General features: G+C 35.4%; 1 protein-coding gene and 1 long non-coding RNA gene across 5 annotated transcripts in view; one reads left to right on the top strand and one right to left on the bottom strand.

The window, feature by feature from the left end:
* The window catches only part of LOC138697839 (atrial natriuretic peptide receptor 1-like), a 2,249,689-nt gene that overhangs the window by 927,095 nt on the left and 1,303,220 nt on the right, over nucleotides 1–19,374 (bottom strand). For all 3 annotated transcript variants that reach the window (XM_069823402.1, XM_069823400.1, XM_069823401.1), the window contains one exon: nucleotides 911–1,239. In XM_069823402.1, coding sequence (XP_069679503.1) covers nucleotides 911–1,239 — 329 coding nt within the window. The remainder of the gene's footprint in view (nucleotides 1–910; nucleotides 1,240–19,374) is intronic.
* The window catches only part of LOC138697842 (uncharacterized), a 434,418-nt gene that overhangs the window by 194,882 nt on the left and 220,162 nt on the right, over nucleotides 1–19,374 (top strand). The gene's annotated exons all lie outside the window — the stretch shown is intronic.

Genomic DNA, 19,374 nt, shown 5'->3' with positions numbered 1-19,374 from the left:
CAGATCATTGCTGGACTAATCGCATTGGTCCAGTGGAACAAAGCATGCATTTTAATTGGATAAATTAAATCATGTATTGTTCGAGATCTTTTCTTACGCATAGTCTCATCAAAGCGACTTATCGCTATATTGCACTGAATCGAATTAAATGTAATAGGTGTTTGATTAAGACTATATCTGTAAGCACGTGAAATTAAAAGGGTTTTAAGCCCATCTCACCTGACGAATGGTGTGGTTGGTTCCCCGGGCGGGAAACTGATAACGAAACATAAAAAGTGTTGATGAGGAGATACTGGAAGTTAGTTGAGACTTACGGAGAGGAATAATCGGGGGGTGTTTTTGATGGAGAAGCAGAAGATAGCATCATGGCGTCAGCTTCAGCACAAGAAATATCTTGTAAGTAACTTTTATATTATATATATATATATATATATATATATATATATTTGTAAATACTTAATGAGTCAAGTAGAGTTTTCATTTGAAATCAATTCAGTCTAGTTCAGTAATCATGTAGTTTTCCTATAGTATCCTGAGAGCTCCAGCTCTTCCAGTAAAATCGTTTCCATTATTGAGTAAAATGGTGGTGTCAGAAATCGTGATGAGTGTGAGCAGAAGTTGAACGCAGTAGCCATTCGGTTAGCAAGTAGCAAATAATGCGACCTAAGTGACGGTCGCATAACACTTCAATTACAAACGAGTTTAAAATAATATTAAGAATCAGACAACTGTTATAAACAAATTGACTGAATAACATTAGAAATAGCATTTCTCCTACAGTGTGTCCGTATTTTCAAGATTGTGTGATCATTTAACGAAGAAAAGACGACTTTAAATAAACTACTAATTTTCAAAAACAGTATGCTTTCAACACAAACAAAAAAATAGTGGAATATTGTTCATTTCCTACCTTTGAAGGTCCTGTTCCACATGCGTTTAGTGATTGCCCTTCCATCCATTTCTGAGCCGCCATCGTTCAGCGTCTCGTTGAGGGCCAGAGAGTACAGGAGCACAGCATCATAGAATGCCGTGACGAACGTGGAGACAGACTCATTGTTGAACGTGAGGTTGTAATTCTCTTCGGCCATGCGTTTCACCTCGTCCGAGAAGGTGCGGTACTCCTTGTTGTCTGGCGTCGCTGCGGTCACTGTTAGCAGCGCGGTATACGCCTTCTTTGCTCGCTCATTACGTTCTGGGGTGTCGCCTATGACTTCCCACGGCTTCATGCTGCTCTCACTACTGTGGAAAAATAATAACTCTATTAATGTCTTCAACTGGTAGTATATCAAATCAGGTAAGAATGTAGCTCCTCAACCATTATATTTATATAGCTTTCCTGAAGGACAGAATTTATTTATTTATTTATTTATTTATTTATTTATTTACTTATTTATTTATTCTGGTGTAGTTAAGGCCTTCAGGTCTTCTCTTCCACAACACCAGGAATACAAATACAATAATAGAAATAAACAGAGAAAAAAATACACTATATACAAAGTAAAGCTACACAAGAAATAAAGAGAGAGAGAAAAAAACACTATGAACAAAGTAAAACCACACAAAATATACACAGGTTGCAGTCACACAAACTTTAAAGGAGTGATTAAGTATCATAATTAATTGTATGCTAACTAATTAACTAACATAAACAAGAAACTTGCAATTTTAATCTAGATTAAAAAGAAAAAGAAAAAACCACAAATCAATACTTCTAGCAATACCTAAAAACACTAACTAAGACAACATTTTCCAATTTAATTTTGAATTGTGATAAAGTCCGGCAGTCCCTGATGTCATTAGGTAACGAATTCCAGAGGCGAGGTGTTTCTACAGTATGCGAAGATGAGTATAAAGACGTTCTATGATGAGGGATAGAAAGAAGTGCTTGATGTCGGTTTCGAAGAGTTGTAAGAAATTGAAAGCGCGATAACAGATAATTCGGAGTAGAAGTATGCATGATTCTAAACAGAAGAGACAGTGAATGTATTGACTTCATTTAGTAACTTAGAATTAGATAACAGCAAAAATATATATATTTACTTATATTTCTGCTTGGAAAATCATATTATATAATCATAATGGGAACAGACTACGAAACAGAAGAGAAAAAAAAAACAGTACAAATTACAACAAATTCAAATGATGTATACAGTATGTGCAGATTTGAAAATAGTGACTTTCCCACACGTTGAATAATTTCAAGGGGAAAATTGTTCCGGTGTCGAGTATCGATCCCAGCGCTCTACCAACTGAGCTACCCAGGAACTCCATTCGACACCATCTCAATTCTTCCCCTTGTATCCATACAACTCGAGTGGGCTGACAAGACGCCAGACACCTACATCGACTGCATACAAATTCTGTGTGACTTAGAATTGTGGTTTTCTGTTAACGTCCCTACTGTAACATATATCATGCAAGTCTAGTTTATCAGGTAAAGCTCCCTGTGAAGCAGACTTGAATAATTTCAAAGGGAAAAATTGTTCCAGGGCCGGGTATCGATCCAGGGACTTCTAGTTGAATGTACCAGCGCTCTACCAACAGAGCTACCCAGGAACTCCACCCGACACTGTCTCACAGAGAGCTTTACCTGAAAAACTAGACTTACATAATATATACATTACTGTAGGCATGTTAACAGTAAACCACAATTCCAAGTCACACAGAGTTTGTGTGCACTGGACATGGGTCTCTGGCGTCTTTCACACTCGTTTTTCAACAGGATTACACAAAGTACTGAAGTTTTCTCTATGAGTGGGACAGTTGTGCAAAGAACAAGCATTGTGAAACTAAACAATGGCTTCTTCAACAGAAAATTGTAACCAGATGTTAAAAATATTGGTCATGAACCACTGGTAGAACAGAGCAAAATGATACTATCAGAATTACACAGAATGTTCGTAACTTAATGTGCAATATTTTAAGGACATATTTATCGTTTAATTCTACATCATTTAAACGTCTGATGACGATTTCTCTTATAGTAAATGTTAGAACAGAATAATGTCAAAAGAACATAAAAAGGTCCACACCTGTGGAGTAACGGTTAGCGCGTCTGGCCGCGAAACCAGGTGGTCCTAATTCGATTCCCGGTCGGGGCATTACCTGGTTGAGGTTTTTTCCGGGGTTTTCCCTCAACCCAATACGAGCAAATGCTGGGTAACTTTCGGTGCTGGACCCTGGACTCATTTCACCGGCATTATCATCTTCATCTCATTTAGACGCTAAATAACCTAAGCTGTTGATAAAGCGTCGTAAAATAACCTATTAAAATAAAAATAAAACATAAAAAGTGTGTTCTTTATTATGAAGTTAACAAAACGATGCGAAAACCTATCTCTACCTTGATACAGTGCAACACGAAAAAGAAACAAATGAGAGAGAAGAGAAGTTTCAAATAACTTGTTATAGGCGTAACATTAAACAAGGCTACAAAAAAAAAAATGAAAGATACTGAGAACAGATGAATCTTTGTGTGATCAGTACCGGTTCGGCCCGAAATGTCCTCCTTGAGCTTATCTAAACTCCTCAGCTCGATGCAGTATTGAATTCATTGCTTCCGCAAATATTGACCGGATAATGTCCTACGTGCTCTGCAGCAGTGTTAGTAATGCATGTCTTCATCATGAAGTACTGGGATGCCGAACTGAGGGTCCCTACAGAGCCGTCATAGTTCCTGTCAAGGACGTAGCCGCTTTTACCGAAGATAGCCTGCGAATGCGCGATATTGAAGGACTAATCAGCTCTGCATCAAGAAACGCTCTTTTTGTTCAGGAATGAACTTATGTGAGACAAATGCAATGAGTGTTTTCCGTTGAAGAGAAAAATGCTTATTGGAATAATAAACGTACTTGTTTCAAACAAATAGATTTATTTACATCTTACATTTTGGAGGAACAAACTGCTTTCGTAGAAAGCTGACAACGCGTCATTTTCGTTACCGTCATTAACCGAAGATAATAAGACAAGTGTTTATCCGACATTCTGCCACGAATATTTGACTTTGTTAATGTATGTCAATCGTTGATGTCTTTTGCTTATCTTCCAACGCAGAGTCGCACTGTAGTTCGATAAGTTCGAAAGCAAAATCTCTCAAATAATCCTGGAGCAATGGATCTGTTGTATAAGAAGAAGTGAATAGTAAAAACTTTTTTGTCATTCGATCAAAGTCAGAGGAACGTTGCTTAAATTCCTTAGACAAACTGTGCAAATGACTAATAACATTTTACTTTCTGACTGGATCAAAAGACGAACAAAACAATCGAGTGTCGGGAAATTCTCTAAATTATTTGCACTTAGTTCCATACAGTACAAGGACAGTTTAAGACTAAATGGTTTGACTCTGTCATGTAAATGTATCAGCGAAACTTTTCCCTGAAGACTTCGTTAAGTTCATTTAATTTGGTAGACATGTCGGATAAGAATCCAGGGTCTTGACACCAAACGTCATCTTCCAAATCAGGTACGTCGAATTTTTTCTCCTTTAAAAATATTTCAATTAAGTCCGCAAATCCCGCCAATTTCTCGGATTTACATGGCCCGCGCTATGTTCGCTACAAGAACCGAAGACAACTCACCTGTCGGTACGCAGCTCACATTTTGAGAGATATTTTCGTGTTGTTTGTAAAAAAAAAATAGAATTTATCTAAAGGTCTCCGCCATATATAGGTTCTTTAATCTTTTCCAAATATTTCGGTAAATCTACCACCTCTAGCGACCAGTAAAATCGTACCATGTGTCAAACTACAGTTATTTACGTTTGTTGGAAAAACAACGAACGACATGTCTAAACGAATTGATTTCCAACTTCTAACACGACGTATCCTGCTTAGCAGTGTATTATAATTTAGAATCTTAATAACTGTAAATCTTATTTCTTCATTTCGCTCTGATTGCCCTTCTTTACGTTATACGTGGGAACGTGTAACATATCCACAATCGGCTAACTCCCTTAAAAGTACAAGTAAATACCTTTCGAATTTGATGCCTATCGTCTGGACATCGTTTCTGATATTCCTAAGTTACATAGCAGCTCCAGTATTACCATTGAACAATATATTCACAAATGTAATATTAGCGTATTCTTTATAATAGATAGCAATGGCATTTTCATGACCATAATGAAGTACTTCGACAGTTATCCTAGTAGATACTAGAACGTACTGTGTTGTATTTACATGTACAGTGACCCTTTAAACTGAAATTTTGTGGTGTTTTTTTTTTTCAATAAATTGTTGTCAGTGTTAATATTTATAGCATTTTTTTTAATCTGCGTTTCCGTAGACATGACTGTTAAATATATTCCCACATATTTTCACTTTATTTATAGAAACGGAGACAGCCATTGAAATTTATTCCGAACAATGTGAAAGTTATAAAGTGAAAGGTCACGCGTTTCCACTTCTGCTTTCCTTTATATCTAGCCTTGAAAGTTGCAGGTAGTTTCTTCTGACAACTTACAAAAGAACAGCAATATTTCTGTTTGATAGCAATCAACATTCTTCGTCTCTACAGGCGGATATTGGGCGTTTCTATGATAACTCTCAACATCGAGCACGATTCCATTCTGCGAGAATCATTGCCAAATTATACTATAAATCTTTGTCAGCGCTCCGTTCATAAACTGCTATATATTTTTTTTTCTATTTTAACAACAAACTCTTGAAGTTTTCAGAAATAAAATGTACTGCTTTCAGATCTACTCGTACAAACAAAAGATACTGAAGGGACAAACTTGTAATGGGGATATTTATATCAAATATTATCACATATTTGTTACAAATTCAACTTAAAATTATCATAATATTTCATGCCATGACTTAGCTGTAAGAGTTAATGAGTGCGGATCAATATTAAAGCGGAGTTGAGGTTCCGTTAAAAAAAAAAAAACAGCGAGTATCTCTCACTTCTACCAGTTCGGTTGTATTTGTAATTATATTTAAATTCACATTGCACGAAATTTAAAGAGAATGTCGCAATTGTTGCAAATAACTATGGACTGTAATAATTTATTCCAATGGAATAATATACTTCTTTTGCACCAAGAATAGTTCTTGGACAAGCCGTTTGCAGGTCATTCTGATTCTATACAGCAATTTCTCCTGCATTATTTATGAGGTATAAAGAAAATTGAATATAATTAAAATAATAAATATTTTTACTCGTAAAAATCAGAAACACGCCAAAAACGATGATCCATTTCAAGGCTCACCACACAAATTTCTCAGTACTTTTTAAATAACGTACCAAAGAAATAAACCGAGAAATTCGACGGTTAGCATGGCGGAAAGGTTTAACGTGAAGCATTTGTGCTCGAGAGTCAAATGAATAAATGTTACGGAAGTATCAATATCTGATGTCACTTGCTTAGCAACGGATCAGCGTGAAATGTTTACACTCCAGTGTCAAATGAATAAAATGTTACGAAGTATCAACATCTGATGTCAGTTGCTCAGCAACGGATCAGCGTGAAGAATTTATACTCGAGTGTCAAATGAATAAAATGTTACGGAAGTATCAACATCTGACGTCAGTTGCTTAGCAACGGATCAACGTGAAGAATTTATCCTCGAGTGTAAAATGAATAAAATGTTACGGAAGTATCAACATCTGACGTCAGCTGCTTAGCAACGGATCAGCGTGAAGAATTTATGCTGGAGTGTCAAATGAATAAAATATTAAGGAAGTATCAACATCTGACGTCAGTTGCTTAGCGACGGATCAGCGTGAAATGTTTATCCTCGAGTGTCAAATGAATAAAATATTACGGAAGTATCAACATCTGACGTCAGTTGCATAGTAACGGCTCAGCGTGAAGAATTTATGCTCGAATGTCAAATGAATAAAATGTAACGGAAGTATCAACATCTGACGTCACTTGCGTAGCAACGAATCAGAGTGAAATGTTTATCCTCGAGTTCAAATGAATAAAATGTTACGGAAGTATCAACATCTGACGTCAGTTGCTTAGCAACGAATCAGCGTGAAATGTTTATCCTCGAGTGTCAAATGAATAAAATGTTACGGAAGTATAACATCTGTTGTCACTTGGTTAGCAATAAATCAGACTCTTCCATTGATGTGATGATTTCTAGAGGAATAGACGTGCATTCTTGTTTGGATTGTATTTCTTAATAAATTATTTTCTTTATCGTAGACTCATGCAAACGGCTGTTCAACAATGATATTCACTAAACATATGCGTTTATAAATCAACCTAGATTCACAATACGTATATATTATGATAAATTAAACTTTCCTAATATAAACCGATTTCTTTCACAGTCTTCATAACGGCCGTGACTGATAACCATATCGTGAGATCCACTTCCACCTGGAAGACTATGTACAATCTGCTTCATGATGAATTGAAGATAAATTGCTATCTTCTATAACAACCTGTATAGGCTCAATGTTTTAACTGTTTATCTGTATTTGTGAACATGCTTAACTTAATTATTTGTATATTTCAATGTATAACTTATTGAGTATTGTACTTTTCTTGTGCAACCATTTTAATATTTACACCACTTGCATACAGAGACTGATGGTGTTTAATAATTTGTAGATCTGATGATGGCTCATGCAAGCCGGAAACGTTAATCAAATCAAAACAATAATGTTACCGTTACTTATCTAAAATATTTTATTTTTGTTTCTAACTTCATTTCTTTCTTCTCTCCGCTTATCTCATTTATAAATTAGTACAATACTGCAATAGAAAAACACTGATGTCTTGCTACTATGGTTATAATCTACTCCAGGATTAAATACAATATAATTTCTTGGGGTGCAGCAGATTAGTATGCAGTAAACAGAATTGTTATTTTACAGAAACGAAATAAAATCATTTTCAAAATTAAAACCCGAGACTTCTTTAAATCTTTGTTCAAAGAACACAGAATTCTGACAGTTCCTTCCATTTGAAGTGTGCCCAGTATGTATATAACTACAAAAAAACTATTCAAGTGAAATTCTGACTACCATTCATATGATACTGGTAATAGAAACGCCATTACTCTCTCCAAGCATACTACGTAACTTTTTGAGTCCTCTTTACTTTTGATACAAAATGTTTTATTCCCTTTCAGCCAGCATTCTCTCGGCCAGAAATGAAAATTTTCTTTTCGAATTCCACTAAAACACTACTTACTAAATTACTGTTTTTATAAGCTGGACGAGTACTTCGCAAAAGATATACAAACTAATGCCAATAAATATTGTCACTCCTGGTCCAATACATTTCTTTTATTGAGAACTGACAAGCAAACATTTTGATGGAGGCAGATAAAAAAGTAGTTTTTCCTTCCACTATATTAATAATATTAAAACAAGTGCTTACACAAATTTTGATCACTCGAACGCAATTAAGAGGGCTGTAAAAATAAGTTTCCCTGGAGCCGTTTACAGAAAGAAAACAAAATTTCATGGAAAGATTTATTGGAACAGACACAGCAATTGAGATATTTTTCAACATATTCCACACCGGAATTGAGACATTTGTCATACTGTGGGATCAACTTTCGTAGCCCTGTGTCGTAGAAGTCTGCCGCCTGGGATCGGAACTAGTGCGACAGCCGCCTGCACATCTCTGTCGATCCCATGGTACGACAAATGTCTCAATTCCAGTGGAGTATATGTTGAAAAATAGCTCAACAGTTGTTATATCTGTTCCAATAATTGTTCTTAAATGAAATTGTGTTTCTTTTCTTTCAGGGAAACTTATTTCTTACGGCCCTCATAATTACGTTCGAGTGGCCAAAATTTGTATAAACACTCATTTTGACATTATTAACATGGTGAAAAAAAAAACCTTTTTATCTACCCACATTAGAATGTTGGCTGTGAGTTCACATAGGTTACCTTCAAACTTATTTATAAATTACTAATTTTACATGTAGTGTCTAGTGCCAAACCTCAGCTCTCATTAATAATCTGTATAATCCCTTATTAACCCTTAAATTCACAAAGTATCCCTAGGATACAACAGGTTAATACATGCTATAATTTTAATAGAACAATAGAAAAAATTAGTAGAAAAATTAATAACCAAAATTACACAATGCTATAATATGTACAGCATATAAAATATGGACATTGCGATAGTTGTTTTCTTTACAGTCCGACAAGGTTTAATAAACTAGTGTGAGAAATGAAGTTTTGCCAATTTAAGTTAGTTCTTTTCTAGAATGTTACACTGGCCAACAAAAAAAATTTTTTGAATGTTCCTTGCATTTCTTGAGTCAATTCTCACTAATTTTGGGTTGAGAAAAACGAATATGACAGTGAAAAAGTTTTCTTAGCTCTAGTTTCTGTGATACACAATAAGTGGAAGTATTTCAGTTTAACGGATTAAGAGAAAACGATACATTTTAATTACATATGCCAACAATATTGAAAGTGCATTTAATTTTTTTATGGCAGTTACATTCTAAAAGTTCTAAATTTATGGAAGAATACCTGGCAGATGGTTGGGTCTGAAGAGAATCATGTGTGGCTTCATGAGATCGTCGTCTTTTAGCTTGCCTCTTGTAAGTGAGTTCCGGAGCATCCCTGCGCAAAGACCAGCAGTAATCCGCAAACATTGTTTCATTCCAGCGGCCCTGATATCTTTGTTCCACAACAGAAATATCATGATGGAACCTTCCTCCGTGTTCATCACTGAAAGCTCCACAACTAGGAGGGAAAAAGTCTAGGTGAGAGTGGAGAAAATGGATTTTAAGGGACATTTTTCATCCGAGTTGATGGTATTTTTGCAGGAGCACTGTCATCAACTGAGTGTAGTTATCTCTTTTGTTGCCCAAAAATCCATGAATAACTCCCTTGAAGGCTTCCCAAGCTTCCTTTCCTTTCCCCGCCAAATCTTGGTCAAATGCAGGATCCTTTACAAGTTCTCGAATTTGTTTCCCGACAAAAATACCTTCCTTGACTTTGGCATCACTTAATTTAGGAAATTTCTCTCTTACGTTCTTAAAGGCCTGTCCTTCTTGGTTCATACCTATGACAAAATATTTTATCAAACCCAGCTTAATATACAGGGGTGGAAGAAGAACATCTTTTGGGTCCACGAGAGGCTCGGCAATAACATTTTTCTCGCTAGGGTTATGATTTCTTGTAGGCCAGTCTGCCTGAATATAATGCGATTTCCTATCCCTACTGTCCCACATACATAAAAAGCAGCAATATTTTGTGTACCCCAGTTGCATTCCTAAGAGTACAGCAATGAGTTTTAGATCACCACAGATTTTCCACTTGTGTTCATCATATTCGATTGAGTCGAAGAGGGCTGTCATATTTGTATAAATCTCCTTCATGTGAACTCCATGACCAACAGGAATAGAAGGAAGACAGTTGCCATTGTGAAGTAATAAAGCTTTCAAACTAAGCTTGGAGGAGTCTATGAATAGCCTCCATTCAATTGGATCATGGTTCAAATTCAAACATTTCATCAAGCTATTAATGTCGCAGCAAACAAGATTGTTTTTCTTCTAAAAAAAAAAAAAAAAAAAAAAGGAAGCAGATCCCTGTGACGTCTGTACTGTGAGACCCTGATATCACGTTCGAGAAGATTCCATTGCTGTAGTCTAGACCCTAGAATTTCCGCCTTCTTCTTTGACAGGTCAAGGTCTCTAATGAGATCATTCAATTCCGCTTGACTCAGTCTGTGCTGTTTATCATCTTTTTTCCTCAAAATCAGGGCCCTGGGATGTGGAAGGCTTGTTGAGTTCTTCTTCTTGTTCCACACTGTCTTCATTTTCTACTTCAAACACACAATACTCGTGGCATTTTTACAAATTTTACCCTTTAAAAACACTTCCAAACCAGAAATTCTGTATTAATTACAGCAGAAACAATATGAAATTCACAGTGACAGCAATAATACCTATGTGTGTAACTTACAAACAGCTGAAGAACATTTGTGTTTTGTTATTTGACAGGTGTGCCAACTCCCAAAACAAAATTTTCCCCAAATTTCCCCCAAACTGAAAATGCTGACTAAAAAATGAAATGTCACTTTATCTACAAAGCAAGAGCTAATATGTATTTTTATGATGATTTTTGAATTCAGCAGGTGGAAATACATAAGAATTAGCTATTTTTGAGCAAGAAACATTTTCATTGTTGACCAGTGTTAGTGGTCTGGGCATTATGAAAGCTTCGTGGGAAGCATTCTTGCAACATTTTAATGTATGCAACCTGTTAGATTCCATTGATGATCCTCTTGCGACTACAAGAAATTTCGCACAAGAAATAAGAGCCAGTATACAACACCTTGGTTTCTCTTCTGAGGAACAGCCTAATGTGCGAAATATACGGAAGAAACTACGAAATCAACAGTTTGAAGAATGGAAAAGATTTAACCACCGTGGTAAAGGTGTTTCGCATTTTTCAGAATGGTCAAAATCAAATTCCTGGATATCAACCAAGAAAGGCCTTTCCACCTCTCAATGGACTAACGCTATAAAAATGAATTGCAATGTCATCGCAATACGTAGTGTCCCTGGTAGGAGCCAAGAATCCCGTTGCCGCCATTGCAACGAGTATGAAACCCTTCCTCATGTTCTTGGTGTCTGCAGAAAAGGGGAACTGTTACGGAACAATCGTCATCATTGGGTTAGAAGCCGAATTGCTGAATGTCTCAAGAAGTCTGGAAAGTTTGACATTTATGAAGAAGTACATTATATTTCATCCACTGGCTCCACCAAACGTACCGACATCATAGCAATTGATAACAATCAAAAGATTGGCTTCATAATCGATCCCACTATAAGATTTGAGGGTGCCGAATTCCAACCACAAGAAGTAGATCTGGAAAAGAAAAGACATTATGAACCCTGCTTTCCTTATCTGGAAGAGAAATACCGCATACCCGTTTGTCGCTGGGAAGTAATTGGCTTGCTCTTTGGTGCAAGGGGCACTATATCAAGATTTTGTATCAATTTCTTTCATCGTTTCCATATCGATCTTTTGGAACTTCAAGATATAGCCATTAATGTTTTAAGACATTCCATGTTAATTGTAAATAACCATCTGTACAGCTCTATATATGAGAAATAAATTATCATGCCGAGGATAGCTGCCCCCCAAAAATAAAATAAATTAAAATAAAATAAAAATAACATTTAAATTTAAACTAGAATATTGTTGATCTACAATTAATTTAGGTGCTGTTATCATTCGGTACCCCTTTTTCAAGGGCAGCTATCCTTTTTGGATTCTTCTCTCTTAAAGAATCAGTCAAACTCTTACGGAACCATTTATAAGGACTCTGATTAAGTGTACTGAAAAAACTGACGCACCATTATCATTTTTCCTTTTCTTATTAGCTTTCATTGCTTCTTTACTTGTTTGTAATTTTTCTTATTCTGTTTGTTTGTTTACTTGTTTGTCATTTTTTCTTACTCCGTGATCTTTCACCATCTATTTGTTCTTGTTTGTTTTGTAAATAAATTGCAACGAAATTTTGTTTGCTTGTTTTTTAACATTATCTAATTTTTTTACTTTACTTAGTTAAGAAAAACTCTTATATAGCCTAATTGTATTTATTTTACTTTTTCATGTAATTATTTATTGTAAAAACATTGTTAATATAAGATTCTTATCCCTGTATATATTTTATTATTTCGTGTAATTATTGTAAAACCACTGTTAATGTAAAGATCTTATAAATGATTATATTATTTAAATATTTCTATTTCAATTTTAATGTCCACACACTGTACTGTGTAATGAAAAATAAATTACTACTACTATTAATATGAACAAAATTCATCAATAATTCAAAACAAATTGCTGTATACCAGGCCTGGGCAGCAAGAGCGGATTCTACTCTCTCACGGGGAGCCATATGATTTCTCTTCATGCCCTTTCTTCCCCGCCGAACACCGCGCTGCGTTGATTCCGTGATAGATGAATATTAAGCGTCCCCGTTTAGAGCCTAGTTCCTCTCCCGATACCCAGCCCTGCTGTATACGACAGACACTACATTGTGCATACCTACGTCAATGGAGTTGTAAATCCTATCAGGTTGTTGGGAAATTCTCTGATGCATTCATTGTAGCAATAAAAAAGATCAATTCACGCTGTGAAGAGGGAATTAAAATTTCAGAGAATGAGTTTACGAAAAACAAACTCAGCAACTCATATACGGATAGTTGTTATTTACTTCATGTATTTCTTATCAAAAGAAAGCCTATCAAAGCACCAGACGTAAAACATTCTAAAAACAAATATCGCGATTTTAAACTTTTTGTTCTGTGAATGGAATGACACCTGTATGTAAATGTTATTTTTAGGAAAGTTGCAGCTATTTATGAACTGTCTTCAGTGTGATAACCACACAGTGTAAAATTCATTCAGAGAATAATGTAACTTTACACCTGTAGTTGGTAGAATATTAACTTTTTATCCTGACGGTTCTATGGCTTAAAACTTGTCATTTTTAAACCCTAATTAAAACGTAAATTTACACAAAGCATACAGAGTAATGGAATATAATGCTTCATGCTTCATTTCATACTATTGCACTTTAACAAAAAACTGTAAAAAATTAATAAAATATATTTAAAAAATGAACCAGGCTACAGTCAGTCTTTTGGATCACTGGAGGGAGATATAAAGGTCAGTATTCAGGACTCACCTTCACATTAGAAGCTGTCGCATATCGACTTGTAATAAAGAAAATAATTCAACCAGTGTTGTAGAAATTTAGGCAGCATAAGGAATGGAAAAATAAGAAAAAAACTCAATATATATTCACTAATTGAAAAAATGTAACTACAAAAACAATTGGAGATATCATTTAGAACATAAAGAAGAATATAGATTGTTTATGTTTGCTCAGGAAATATAAACCTCATAGCAGACGTGACCAAGGTAGACCAAGAAAACGTTGGACCTGTGACCACATTCTAGTATATACAGTCACGAAGCTCAATACTTAATAAATATGCATCCATAGATAGTTGCTAACCACCAGGATCGCTACTATCGCCTCATCACAGACCCTTTTCCTAACAGACAATAAAATGTACTGTACTTTCGATATCGCCTTCTTTTGAAAAAATTAACACCTTCCTTCCACTATTGAAATATGAAATACACAACGTTTAGATATTATTTTCATAAAGTATATGCATTATATTTTATAAACTCACCTTCCTGGATCTTTCGGAAGATGGATAACTTTGACCTCTTTTTCTTACAATTTATAGTACTACAAACGTCTCCTTGTGCCATATTATTATTCAAATTATTGTATTTTAGTCAATTACAGTTATTACAACCAATAAAGAAAATTTTACAGTTTATACAACTTTTCACAACAGTGCGAAATACGGCACAGTCAATGCCTTTTCGATCTAGAGTAGGCCGTAATGTACGTTCGAATTTTCTATACAGTGCATGGAGCTCAGTGAAATATTATATTATAACTTTATTGCATATCATTACGAAGTTTTATTCAGTGTAATGTGTCCATAAGTTCCGTTTACTTCTTGTTGCATAATATTTTGCAGAAATAATTACAAAACTGTGTTATTTAAATGTGAAGAGAATTTTACTTGTTACCATAATCTATTCGCATCAACATTTTAAGTTTAGAATGGAAGCTATTTTGAGTTTTAATAAAAAAGAATTTATATTGTGATTTTAATTTAGCACTTCTACCTTACGTAATCGTAGACAGAAAATTTACCATACCACTCCTATGAAATTAGTGTACGTACAATTGTGTTACTTCGTCTCTTAGGTAGTAGGTAGATAAATACAATAATTCAGCACCAGTACTCAATTGTATTAAAATACAGACAAATTGAATGTGCGGAGTATCATACATGGCATTGTGCTCAATTATAATGTATAATTGCGAATATAGGAATATAAGTTAAATATAGTAAACATAACGTAAAATTTCCATATGGCATAACATGCATATGTAATGGCAGGGCATTGGAGACCACTAAAATTAGGCAGAAAGGGGCAACTGGTACAGTAAGCATAACCTATAATTTCAACATATCTAAATATCCGTGCGGTGCAACTGAAAATTATTGCATCGTGCATAAATGAATGTACAAGAATTTCGCAAAATTTAATCGAAATAAAGGCAGGTATTACACATACGAATAACGTAATTTTCACACTAAAAATAATATTACACCTTAACTCGCAAGCGAATTATGTCTGAAGTGTCTCATAATCATTGTTTTAAATTTTATTAATGCAATTACACTACATTTTAGAGAAATATATGTTACTTTTTATGCATTCCAACTAATTTATATGGTTGAAACGCCACTCTTCGTGATCGGGTTAAGCGAGTCACATGGTCTGCCTTACGGCCTGTATTTTGTTTCTAGTACTCACAGCGTTCCAAGTGGCTAGCAACTATCGCGAGAAATGCAAAAAAATCATCCCAAGCTTCGTGACTGTATATAGGCGACTAGACTGTACTATGACGTTGGAACACGCAGCATTTTCTAATCTATTTCATCTCTCATATCATTCATATGTATAGCTGTTTCATATGAATGTAACAATATGCTTATGTAATGTGGACAGAGAAGCAACTTATAAAATGACAATTTAAATTGCTTAGATTTGCAAAAACTCTATATTAAGAAAGTAAGGCACCTTGGTTAAAATAATTTTCCTTTTCTTGTAACAACTTGTTTATAAATAAATATTTACATAGTGAATATGAATATACAGGGTGCAATTGAAATAATCCTGCAGATTGAAAAGGATGATAGGGTACACTTAAATGAATAGAAAACCTATATTGTGTTTTATGATTAAATCCACAGATAATTACATAATTAACTTGGAAGTTTCATCAGTCTGTCAACATCTCCGTTAAGATACTCCTATTTCTTCTCTTAAATACAGATGTAAGAGGTCAATGAACTCAAGTCTGTCTTCCTACGTGAAGTACCTCCCACTCCCTCTCTGGATACAATGTTGTATGTATGTATGTATTTATTCACCCTGCAATGGGTATATACCCGGTGGCAGTGGTAACCAATTACACTCAATAATGACAATAATAAACCTATTAATTAAAAATACAATTAATGATAATACTAATAATTAATACTACTACTACTACTAATAATAATAATAATAATAATAATAATAATAATAACAACAACAGGGAATATACTAAATTAAATGAAACGATCACTTAAAATAACATTTGAAATATTCTAATTTGTATCTTAAAACTAAGATCGAACTAAAACCCACGAGTATATGTCCATATCTGCACAAGTACCTTTCAACATTACACTCATTTCGCTGTCAACTCACTCACTGCACTGGAACTACGACACATTTCACTGATTCTATCCTGATTTCACTAACACTTCAAAAACATTTCACTGTTCAAATACTTTGCACTGCCACTATAACCTATACAGCTTCACTGACAGGAACACGTTTCACTTACACAGCACACTTCACTGACACGACATACTTCTTCACTGATACAACACACTTCACTGACACAACATAATTCTTCACTGATACAACAGTTCAATAACAACATATCATTTACACCCTTTAAGTACTGTGTATAATTACCGTCTATTAGTAAGGTCCTTAACCCTATTTAAAATACATTTTTGGTTGTTGGTAAAGCCTTTAGTAAGTCTGCAGGTAAAGCATTCCAGTCCCTGATAGTACGATTGAGAAAAGAAAACTTTCCAGTGTCCGTCCTCTGCCTTCTTTCCCTCAATTTATATGAGTGGTCGTTCCTTGAAGAGTAATTTGGCGGCTGCAACCTATTTTTTATTTCTTTCCAGGCAGGCTCACCTCTGTATGTTTTGAATAGTGCGCATAATCGAATTCGCGTTCTCCTGTCCGTGAGTGTGTCCCATTTTAATGGTGAATTTTTCCGACAACACTTAAGAGCCCGTTTTTGAATCTTTTCCAGTGTCTTAATATGTTCTAATCTGTAAGGATCCCAACATGCAGCACCATATTCCATTACTGGACGTACTAGTGATTTATATGCAATCTCTTTGGATTTATCAGAACCTTTTCTTAGTACCCTCATCACAAAGTGTAACGCTCTCCATGCTTTTCCCGCTGTGTCTGTAACGTGTTCCCCCCTGCCGAGATCGCTGCTAAATGTTATTCCGAGGTATTTACATTTGTTAACTTCCGGAATGGTTTCACCCCCTAACGTATACGATGCGACTATTTTATTTCTTTTCCTTGTAAAGCTGATGGCTTTGCTCTTTAGAGAATTTATTTTCATTTTGTTGGCTATTGCCCAATCATTTATTCTATTGAGGTCATTCTGGAGAAGAGTAGTATCTTCATGACTTTTTATTTCCCTGTATAACATACAATCATCCGCGAATAAGCGAACCCTAGATAAGATATTAACTGGCAGATCATTTACAAAAGCCAAGAATAGAAGAGGCCCCAAGACACTCCCCTGCGGGACACCGGAAGTAATTTCAATTGGGTTCGATAATTCCTCCCCTACCCGTACTCTCTGAGTGCGACAAGTTAAAAATTCCTTGATCCACTGGAGCACTCTGTAGTCAATCCCCGTTGATTGTAGTTTAACCAACAATATATCGTGTGGGACTACATCGAATGCGCGTGAAAAGTCAATAATCACTGCATCTACTTGGCTATTGGAATCTATTCCGTCTTCTAAATCCTGACATACCGTTACTAATTGACTCTCACATGAATAGCCCCCCTGAAATCCATGCTGACAGTTATGTAACCAATTTGAGTCATCCCAATGCTGCCTTAGATAAGCTGAAATCAAGTGTTCCATCTGTTTGCAAACCACAGAGGTAAGGCTGACCGGTCTGTAATTTTTTGTATCTGAGCGAGACCCTGACTTATAAATTGGCACCACTATTGCATCTTTCCAATCTCGCGGGACAGTACCATTGTTAATTGATATTTCAAATATACGCACTAGATAGGGAATCATGGCTTCCCCTCCCAATTTTAGTACGTCTCCGGCGATCCATCAGGTCCTACTGATTTATGAGTTTTCAATTTAGAGATCCTTCTCCTTATGTCCCTAGGCTTGATAGAAAACTGACCCGTATTTTTCACAGAAGCTAAGTGTGGTACTATTGTCCTCATCCCAAAAACAGTGGCATAATAGGAATTTAATTTTTCTGCTTTTTCGCTGTCCTGTACGATAAATTGATTGCGGTCATTTTTTAGGGGGAGGCTCGAATAATTTTCCTTGCGTCGTCTCTTCACATATTTATAAAATTCCCCCCACCCGTTTTGTTCACCTTTGAAAAGTTTGTTTAGGTAATTTTCCTGCGCTATCTTCTTCGCATTAAGCAGTTCTTTCGATAGTTGTGTGAATTTTGTTTGTTTTGCAAGGCTTTCCTTGCGCTGTCTGTAGGATTTCCTTAGTTTTCTTTTCAGTTTCCGTATGTATTTATTATAATATTCCGGATCGGGATTGTTTGATAAGCGTTTAACCGGGATAAATTTCTGTATTCCTGTTAATATAATCTGCTTGAACTCCGCCCAGCATTCTTCTACACTACTGCCCTTTACTGCCCATGATGAGTACTTTTCTCTAAGATAATTTTGGAAGCCTTCTCTGTCCGCTTTGTTATATTGCAAGATATTTTTGTTCTTTTTACCGCTTTGCTTGTACTTAGCATTCCATAATATTTCAAGAATTACCGCGTCGTGGTCACTAATACCTGGAATCACTTCAATACCTGCGACTATTTCTGAGGGTCTTAAAAGAAATATGTCTAGTAACGAATCTCCCCTTGTCGCCCTGTCTGTTACTTGAATTAAGTTATGTTTCCAGATGAATGCGTTTACTAATGACTGGGCTTGACTCATCCCTCCCTCTATTGTACCCTGCCAGTTTACCTGAGGCAAGTTTAGGTCCCCTGCAACGATAACATACTGCCCGCGGATTTTTCTATTTTCCAACATATCTCTTATTTTATACAGTACGTTCAAGCTGCTGTTGAAAGCTACTATCATTCAGTGGCTTGCTATTAGTGATTTTTAAGTTAAATTTATACGAAAATAGTCCATGCTATTGAAATACGTCAGAGGAATAAATTATTCTTTATTAGATTTTCTATCGATACGGACAAAGTTACGATTACACCCGCAATAGTTACCGTATAAGAGGGCGTTAAACGTTTGGAAAAAAAAACCTTTTTTCTTTCTGAGAAAACTATGAACTTACCACCAATATGTTATTACTTGAGCTAGTCGCACTGAAAATAAGTAGGATTATTTCACTTCTACCCTGTATCCTATAATAATATCGCAAAAAACGCTATTTTGTTTCAAATTTTATGCCTGAACACCTTCGTATCATAAACAAAATTGCTAAGTCAACGCGCGCAATTT

This window comes from Periplaneta americana, chromosome 4, assembly GCF_040183065.1.
Source record: "Periplaneta americana isolate PAMFEO1 chromosome 4, P.americana_PAMFEO1_priV1, whole genome shotgun sequence".
Lineage (NCBI taxonomy): Eukaryota > Metazoa > Arthropoda > Insecta > Blattodea > Blattidae > Periplaneta > Periplaneta americana.
This window is presented reverse-complemented; position numbering and strand designations above follow the sequence as displayed.